Source organism: Coenobita brevimanus, chromosome 63, assembly GCF_032717465.1.
Source record: "Coenobita brevimanus isolate Jiangsu-jjx chromosome 63, ASM3271746v2, whole genome shotgun sequence".
Lineage (NCBI taxonomy): Eukaryota > Metazoa > Arthropoda > Malacostraca > Decapoda > Coenobitidae > Coenobita > Coenobita brevimanus.
The window spans coordinates 41,538,715-41,548,701 of record NC_137016.1 but is presented as its reverse complement, the minus strand read 5'-3'; the positions used below and the strand labels follow the sequence as shown (position 1 = coordinate 41,548,701).

Here is a 9,987-nt window from a genome sequence, read left to right as displayed (position 1 = left end):
GAGCAGCTCATACTAATCCCGATAAAGCAGTAGGATTAATCGTAATAAAAGAGATAAGATAAATCCCAACCCAGATAAGGATTACAGGGAATTCAGGGAGATTACTATTTAACGCTCTGGAGACAAGTGACGACAATTTAGTGATTTATTTTCTGAGATGGCTGGTTAATATCCTTTTGTATTTATATTTACGAAGAGTGAGGTGATACAGGAAGGATTTATGTAACACAGAATAGGAGAGCAAGGTGCAATAAGCAAAATAAATCGCTTAGGAAAATGTGATAGGGAGAATACGGACCCGGGACTTCATAACTTGTCCCTTACAGATGCGGGTGTGGTGGGCGGTGGTGTGGTGGGTGGTGGCGGTGGTGTGGGTGAATTCTGTCCATGCCGGCCGGATCCTCTTCCTTTGTCCCATATCCACCAAGAGTCACACCATCTTCTACACCGGCATCGTCAACGCCCTGGCAGACCACGGCAACCAGGTAACTAAGCCCGACGCAATACCACACGTCTTCATATCTTATAAAGTGAGAGGTGTGAATGTCGGGGTTAATGAGACCTAGACAGTAAAGGAAGACGATATTCGTAGGTTCAAACGCACACAAGCGACAATGATTAGATGGATGTGTAGTGCGTCCCTGAATGCGAGGCCTCGGGAGGAAGCTAGGTTTACTACGACTGAAGAGCTGAGAAGAAGGATGGGACTGGGGTGTATTGGTGTTGTGATGAGGATGGAGGACGACAATTGGGTGCGGAAGGTGAGAAGGGTTGCGAGAGGCAGACCGAAAAAACTTATGACGAGGTCACAGAGTTTGACCTCAAGGATAAGGGACTGAGCAGGGAGGCTGCCAGGGATCAAGCAGCGTGGACAGCCGCCATTAGGTGACCAAGGTTGAAGCATGCAAGCATGTTGGAGCATTTATAAACGATACGAACGAACGATGATGACGATGATGATAACTGGTTGCGATAATGCTGCTGCTGCTGCTGATGATAATAATGATTATAATAGTGATGCTATTCTGGTCCCACAGGTAACCATGGTAACTCCTTTCCAACCAAGCAAGGCGAGAGAGAACGTGCGCTACATCCTCCTTCCCGATATGGACGCCGCCAACTTTATGAAGGCCGATAAGCTCTTCGAAGATAAAAACGCTGGTCCTGTAGCTTTCGCCGTGGAGGCGCCACGAGTCTGTCCAGACGCCCTTGCCAAAGACGAGGTGCAGGGTCTACTGGAGGAGGAGTTTGACCTGATTATAATGAGTGCTCTTGCGGCCGAGTGCTTTCTGTCTCTCGTGCATCAGATGAAGGTGTGTTGATGCATGAAGATAAGTCACTGTTAGACATAAAATAGTGCACAGGTTATAGAAATGACAATGATTAGATGGATGTGCGGTGCGTCATTGTACACGAGGCCTGGGTGAGCTATGTTTACGATTCAGATGAGGGGAAGGCTGGGACTGGGGTGTATCGGTGTTGTAATGAAGATGGATAGATTGAAATGGTTTGGGAATGTGGAGAGGATGGGGATGACAACTGGGTGTGGAAAGTGAGAAGTGTTAACGTCTGGGAAAGGGATGCGAGAGGCAGACCGAAAAAGACCTGGGACGAGACCACAGTGTGACATCAGGGTTAAGGCGACTAAATACAGACCGCCAGAGATTAAGCAAAGTGGAAAGCGGCCAACAGGTGACCAAGGCCGATGCATGTCGGAGCTTTTATGAACGATACGATAAAATAGTGTTAGACATTATACATTTGTTGTTAATAAGGGAGTTGGATCTGATAATGCTGTCGGCACTAACGGTTGAGTGTTTGTTATCATTTGTATATCATGTGATGGTAAGCTGATGAATAACGATAACACTACACACACACCACAAAGCCAGCCGGGAGACAGGACGTGTGTGCTGGGTAATCCCCAAGTCCTGTCCTCCCCCCCCTACTATTTTTAACCAGCCCATACCCCACTGACCGGGCTAATGTATGGCCCGGCCTGCACTGTATGTGCAGGAAATCTGTGAACGAACGAACGAACGATAACGCTGGGCTAGACTTAAAAGTGTTACAATTGTGAAATTACATATATATTCGTGGTCTGTAAAGGTGTCTGGCTGCTAATCCTGTCTTGGGGTGAGAGAGAGAGAGAGAGAGAGAGAGAGAGAGGAAGGTACTTTCTATGACTCTTGTATCACACGAAATTAAGTTGATGGATGAAGGTAAAGTGGTGTTACAGATGACGTATTTCTTACTTATATGTCTTACTTTATAATACCGTTTATTTATTTATTCATTCACCCATCTCTCCATCCATCCACCTATCTATCTACCTATCTGTCCATTCCTCTATCTATCCATCTATCTATCCCCACAGCTCCCTTACATCTTCGTGACTCAGAACTCCAACCTACCCTTCCATTTACCTATCTACCCACCCATCTATCTATCTATCTATCCCCACCAGCTGCCGTTCATCTTCGTGTCCCAGAACTCCATGATGGCTCTCTACATGGTTCAGGTGGGCAATCCGACCTATCCCTCCATCGCCGTGACCAGGGCCTTCAGCTTCCGGCTCCCTATGTCCTTCGTGGAGAGGGCCATCAACACAGCCACTCAGATCTTTACACATGCCGCATTCCAATACTACGTGCTGCCTCGGTGTGTGTGTGTGTGTGTGTGTGTGTGTGTGTGTGTGTGTGTGTGTGTGTGTGTGTGTGTGTGTGTGTGTGTGTGTGTGTGTGTGTGTGTGTGTGTTTATTTTAACCTTACCTTATTCTATGGAGGGGCGTATTTAACCTCACCTATTAACACGCGCTGCCAAACTATGCTATTATTATTCTTTTTTTTTTGTTACCTAATATTACCTAACAACCAAACCAAAACAAAGCCAATTAATTCCACTGTATCTTATTCTATCTCACGTGACCTCACCTCACCTAACCTATCCCAACTAACTAACCTAACCAGATACGACCCAAGCTAAATTAACACATGACCTGATCTCACCCAACCCAACCTACTCTAATGTGATCCAACCTAACCAGATCTGACCTAACCTAACCAGATGACCTAATTTAACCTGACCTGACCTTAAAACTGTATCCTGTATTTTTTACCTATGCATTATTTATTCATTTCATTCATCATCCAATCCTATGTTGCCCCATGAGACGCGTAGGAGCCCGGGGCTAGGCAATTGGTCCTGACATTTAAGATGAGAGTGACCAGCCTCACTTATCCCTGAGTGGCATTACGTGAGCAATAAACACCAACCACTCCTTGAATATAAATCTATCTATGTATTATTTAGCTGTACCTAACACTGTACCCTGTATTATCCTATGTACCTTTTATCGTACTGTATTTCCCTCTGTATTTCTGTATCAATACAGAGAGTGGGTCTACTGTGTTTCCCTTTGTATTTCTGTATCAATACTGAGAGTGAGTCTACTGTATTTCCCCCTGTAGTCTACTGTATTTCCCTTTGTATTTCCGTATTAATATCGAGTAAGTCTACTGCATTTCCCGTTGTAGTCTACTGTATTTCCCTTTGCATTTCTCTATTAGTATCGACAGTGAGTGTCGGAGGAGGGGACTGTGCCCAGATGACATGCCTAGCCTCGCCACCCTACGCCAGAACGCCAGCCTCATGCTCATCAATGGGTAAGAAAAAAAAGAAAAACTAATTACGTAGTAATCCTAATTCTGAATCTTATCTAACCACATGAATATAACCTAAACTAACCTAATCTAATCTAGCCTAACCTAATCTAACGCCCTCCACGTACTTCTAACCTAATCTAACGCCCTCTACGTACTTCTAACCTACTCTAACGCCCTCCACGTACTTCTAACCTAATCTAACGCCCTCTACGTACTTCTAACCTACTCTAACGCCCTCTACGTACTTCTAACCTACTCTAACGCCCTCCACGTACTTCTAACCTAATCTAACGCCCTCCACGTACTTCTAACGCCCTCCACGTACTTCTAACCTAATCTAACGCCCTCAACGTACTTCTAACCTAATCTAACGCCCTCCACGTACTTCTAACCTAATCTAACGCCCTCCACGTACTTCTAACGCCCTCCACGTACTTCTAACCTACTCTAACGCCCTCTACGTACTTCTAACCTAATCTAACGCCCTCCACGTACTTCTAACCTAATCTAACGCCCTCCACGTACTTCTAACCTAATCTAACGCCCTCCACGTACTTCTAACCTAATCTAACGCCCTCCACGTACTTCTAACCTCATCTAACGCCCTCTACGTACTTCTAACCTAATCTAACGCCCTCCACGTACTTCAAACCTAATCTAACGCCCTCCACGTACCTCCAACCTAATCTAACGCCCTCCACGTACTTCAAACCTAATCTAACGCCCTCCACGTACCTCCAACCTAATCTAACGCCCTCTACTTCAAGCGTGAGGACCATAGAGTACCCGCCCCAACCAGCAGTCCCAGCCATCGTACATGTTGGCGGTATCCACTGCAACCCACCTAACCCACTCCCTAAGGTGAGGTCTTTATTTATCTATTTAACTTTCTATCTATTTATTTATCTGTTTTTCTATTTATGTATTTATTCTTTTTATTCATATCTTTATCTATTTCTTTACTTATATATCTATTTTCCTATAATTTATCAACTTTTTAATCTACTTTTCTGTTTATATACTTATCGATTTCTCTATATTTTTTCTATTATTTACTTTTATTTTTCTATATTTTTTCTATGATTTGCTTATTTATTTATATATTTCTCTATTTATTTATTTATTTTTTTATCCTGTTACCGTTACCGTTACTGTGATCCCGGTAACCCTCTTCCTTTGCTTGTTTCACCCTGTTACTCTTCTGTTACCAATACTCCTGTTACTGTCACCACACAAGCCCCTCTCCTTAACGTACTCCTCTGGTTATTACCATCCTCTCCGTTAAACCTCGTCCTGGCTCAACTCTCGGGCAGGTGAAGGCGGGGGACTCAGGTATGCTTCCCTCTTGTCTTTCAACGGGGACCTGAGAAAAACTGGCCGGTGGGTTGTGTTCTTGGGGATGATTGGGACTTGGAAAAAACTGATTATCACCCTTCATAAACCTCGTGTAGCTGATATGCAGATAATAATGCATCTTGTTTTAGGACCTGGACGAGTGGGTGGAAGGTGCTGGCAGTGACGGGTTTATTTTCTTCAGTCTGGGCTCTGCAGTGACGCCCTCTGTCATGCCGGAGCAGTGAGTACCCTGGCTTTATCTTCCACACGGTGATGGAGGAGCCTTCACTTGGTGGCACTGATATACCTGGTCGGCTCCACTACCCTGGCTATACAGACATCCCTTCAATTCCTTCCCTGATACTCCCATGGCAGTGATGGAGAGGGGCGCCTTCACGTGGTGGTACCGATATAACTGGGCGGCTCCATTACTCGGCTAACAAACATCCCTTCAATTCCCTCCCTGATACTCCCAGGACAGCGATGGAGATGGAAGCCTTCACGTGGTGGCACTGATACAACTGGGCGGCTCCACTACCCGGTTATACAAACGTCCCTCAATTCCCTCCCTGATATTCCCATGACAGTGATGGAGAGGGAAGCCTTCACGTGGTGGCACTGATATAACTGGGCGGCTCCACTACCCCGGCAATACAAACGTCCCTCTATTCCCTCCCTCACATAACTAGGCATCTCCACTCCCGGATTATATAAACGTCCCTCAGTTCCCTCCCTGATACTCCCATGCCAGTGATGGAGAGGGGCGACTTCACGTGGTGGCACTGATATACCTAGGTGGCTCCACTACCCTGCTTATGCAAACATCTTTTCATTTCCCTTTATATAACGAGGTATTTGCACTTCCGGGTTACACAAACGTCCCTCGTCTCCCTCCCTCTCCCCCGAAAGGATGGTGGACTGCAGGAGAGAGGGAAACTTCAGCCTGCAGTCCACTGGGTTCACGTTCAGAGGAGCCTGGGACCACCACCACCACCACCATCATCACCTTCACCATTGCCAAAACCACTACTACCACCACCAATCACCACTATCACCACCACCACCACCACCACCCACCACTATCACCACCACCACTACCACCACCACCACCACCAAAACAACAACCCCTTGCATCAGATGACGTATTTCTTATTAATATCTTACATCAGATAAATTTATTCAGCTTCGATGACACTTTATAAACTGGAGGAGTTTGATCTAACTTTCATTAAATCTCTAAATAACACAGACCTCTTATTAATTACCCATAATTGCTGAAGTCGATTTTCAATAACCAACACCTCAGCCAGAATCAATAACCGTGAAGTAAGTCAATCTCCACTGGGCATTATCCTCCCCATCCCTTCAAAGACCCACCCATCACCACCACTCCACTAACTCATTACTCCTCAGGCTACCATGACTCACTCGGATGGATAAAAGTAGCTTGATAATGCCCCTCGTGTGGTTGATAGATGTAAAATTAACCTTCTTCCTCCTCCAGTCATCGTCGCACCCTAGTGGAGGTGTTCGGCTCGCTAAAACAAAGGGTGCTGTGGAAGTGGGACCAAGACACAATGCCGGGCCTGCCCCCTAATGTGCGACTGGCGAAGTGGCTACCCCAGCAGGATATTCTTGGTGCGTGGTATTATCTATCTATCTACCTATCTACACACACACACACACACACGCACGCACACACAGATGAGCTTGGCCCTATTCTCTACCCCTACCTACTGACCTATAACCATTTATGTAGGTAATCTTCCTTTCCAATCATTCTCTCTCTCTCTCTCTCTCTCTCTCTCCCTCACCTAATCTCCCTTCCCTCCCCAGGTGACCCCCGGCTGCGTCTCTTCATCACCCACGGGGGCCTCCTAAGCACCCTGGAGTCCATGTACCACGGGGTTCCTGTATTGGGCATGCCTGTATTCGCCGACCAGGTATCGTAGTCACTGTACCGTGCTTACTCTCACCTGATAAAGATCCCTCGCCCATTTTAGCTCCGTTAACGGCGAGGTGGGGGCAAAATGAAGGTCGGATTTGTCTAGTAACCAAGGAGACTCATCCCTACCTCGTAACCTAAAACTTCACGCAATCACTCAGAATGTAATAAGTTCCGTGAGATGAAAACGTAGATTATAGGTAGTGTGTTGACAATATGAGTATAATTTATCTACTTGTATACTAAGAATTACCGTACCATCTTTAGCACATAACCTCTCTATAACAAGTAACATTGCGACACACACACACACACACACACACACACACACACACACACACACACACACATACACACAAGGCCGTCCCTACTATTCCTGTCGACGGACAATTTTGCTTAGCTCAGGAGAAATTTTACATGAGATTAAATGTATCCTTCACTAATACGGCGTTCTAATTTGAATGAACTGAATGACTGGAAATGAGAAAAAAATGACGTCCTCGGGCTAAAGGGATTATGGAAATATGAGTTGGCAATTTTACGTGAATGAGAATTAGCAAAAAAAAAAAAAAATCACGTTCTTATGTGGCTAAGAAGAATGCTTGTTTATGCTTCTAAAACAAACCACTATCGTTCCATTTCCACCTGAAGAATTTTACAACTGACGAAATACGAGTACAGTAAAAACCCTCTCTCTACCACATCGTGTTTTCAAATGGTTCGATTTTTCCGCTACATATTTGTCAAACTTTGGGGAAATACTTGTGTCTCGGGATGTCCTTCACGACCAGCTAGAATATTGGCACATTTTCTTCAGCATATATTCTGTATTAAAGCTGACACGATTACCTTCATTAACACAGGCACCAAACACTTTACACCCAAGTAGCTTTTCCTAAGTATTTTTCACGCTAACTTGAGGGGAAAAATTGCTTACTGATACTTTTACCTTTATGCACATGCAGCCACCAAACACGTCAAAATCAGAGTAAATATTAAAATGAAAAATAGGACAAAATGCTCTCTGATTTAGGGTGTGGCTATGCATTGCTTTCTGAGGTCAAGGATCCTAACCCTCTCCTCCACACTAAGGACAATATAATATACAGTACTCTTTTGTCTCTTACCTGGCCCGACATTGCCATCTCTTTATCTTCAATGTTGAGTTGTAAAAATAGACTGACACTTAAATATGATGCTAGTCACGAAGATGTGCTATGAAAAGTATGTAGAGAAGTTGCATTGCCCCTTTTCTCCACTGACCTATGTTAAATAAGGGACAAAGAGACGAAAATCTAGGCCAGGTTAAGGTAAAAGGAGTACAGTGATCGCTCCGAATGCATTGCACACACCCCCTCCCAAAGACCCATGAAGTAAAATCAATACGAAAAAATGCTTACCTGTTACGAAGTCCTGCCCATCTTAAGACGCTGGTTAAGACGTCCGCGTGGTTCTTCAGCTTTCCCTGTGTGTCTTGCCAGGAGTCTAACATGATGGAGGTGCAGCGTGACGGGTGGGGGAGTGTGCTGCTGTGGGATGACCTCACTCCAGACACGCTGAAGCACAAGATCGAGTTCGTCATGAATAATAAGGAGTAAGTTGGCACGCGATACGGCATAACTGGGAGTAAATGTGAAGAGAGAGAGAGAGAGAGAGAGAGAGAGAGAGAGAGAGAGAGAGACAGAGAGAGAGAGAGAGAGCGAGAGAGCGCATGTGTGTGTGTGTGTGTGTGTGTGTGTGTGTGTGTGTGTGTGTGTGTGTGTGTGTGTGTGTGTGTGTGTGTGTGTGTGTGTGTGTGTGTGTGTGTGTGTGTGTGTGTGTGTGTGTGTGTGTGTGTGTGTGTGTGTGTCGTCTATCCATCAACGCCTCTCCATCAACGTACGCATTATACACTTCGCCAGACTACGTAGGGAGGTGTTGCGTCGGTCAGCCGTAATGAAGGACCAGCCTATACCCCCACGAGACCTGGCTGTGTACTGGGTGGAGTATGTCATGAGGCACAAGGGCGCTACACACCTACGATGCCCCTTCGCTGATATGTCATGGTGGGTATGCTAAGGGAATAGTACTTAACCACAAAATATATCTTTTTTTGAGTATGCTGGTAGAATATGCTTAACCACAAACCTAGGTATATATATATTTTTCTATTCAACCTACAGACGATTTTCTTTAACCCCTCCCCACATATCTTTCTTAAAACAATACCCTCCATCTTCTCAATTTACCTTCAAAACAATACCTGGTCTTCTCCTCCTACTGGGCACTTACCTGTCTGCATATTTACATTTACAGTACATGATGAGACGCCTGCAATGCCAGTGTGTGTGTGTGTGTGTGTGTGTGTGTGTGTGTGTGTGTGTGTGTGTGTGTGTGTAAATTAAAAATGCCCACTATACCTCCCAATTACAACCAATACCCCATCTTCCCCTCACCCAATACACCCCTACACCTCCCTCCTACACCCAATACCCCGTCTTCCTCTCACCCAATAACCACCAGCTCCCTACACGTCCCTCTCATTCCCAATACCCCATCTTCCCCTCACCCTAATACCCAATACCCCCACCCAATACCCAATACCCCTCACCCAATACCTAATACCCCTCACCCAATACCCAACACCCCCACCCAATACCAATACCCAATACCCCTCATCCAATACCCAATACCCAACAGGATAACGGTGTACAATGTGGACGTGTGGGCCTGCGCGGTGGCGGTACTGGTGCTGCTACTCTGGCTTCTGTACACGCTGCTAAGAGCCCTTTTACGACGTCTCTGCTCCAGGCGGGCTAAGAGCAAGACAGACTAGGGCACGAGACGGAAAGATGGGATGCAGGCTACTCTCTCTCTCTCTCTTGTTTTAATTATTTTCATATTACTGGATTTTTTTTTTACCACCCTTGTATGCCGCTAAGATACACACAAACTACACGTTTTAAATTACATAAACACATTACTTATACCTCCGAAACGATACTCTCTCTCTCTCTCTCTCTCTCTCTCTCTCTTAAAATAACCCAATATTACCAATAAAA

General features: G+C 45.3%; 1 protein-coding gene across 1 annotated transcript; it reads left to right on the top strand.

Moving 5' to 3' along the window:
• The first annotated feature begins 326 nt into the window (after positions 1-326).
• On the top strand, positions 327-9,761 carry LOC145404448 (UDP-glycosyltransferase UGT5-like). Its single transcript, XM_080275965.1, has 11 exons — positions 327-485; positions 1,038-1,313; positions 2,522-2,661; positions 3,571-3,666; positions 4,434-4,527; positions 5,151-5,242; positions 6,506-6,639; positions 6,838-6,944; positions 8,428-8,540; positions 8,848-8,991; positions 9,626-9,761. The coding sequence occupies exons 1-11, from the start codon at positions 327-329 to the stop codon at positions 9,759-9,761; spliced, it is 1,491 nt and encodes a 496-aa protein (XP_080132091.1).
• Positions 9,762-9,987: the final 226 nt, after the last annotated feature.

Coding starts and splice junctions, on each gene's coding strand:
- LOC145404448 (XM_080275965.1), top strand. CDS start 327: ATGCGGGTGTGGTGGGCGGTGGTGTGGTGGGTGGTGGCGGTGGTGTGG. Junction 1,314..2,521: donor CTCTCGTGCATCAGATGAAG/GTGTGTTGATGC, acceptor TACATGGTTCAG/GTGGGCAATCCGACCTATCC. Junction 4,528..5,150: donor CACCTAACCCACTCCCTAAG/GTGAGGTCTTTA, acceptor ATCTTGTTTTAG/GACCTGGACGAGTGGGTGGA.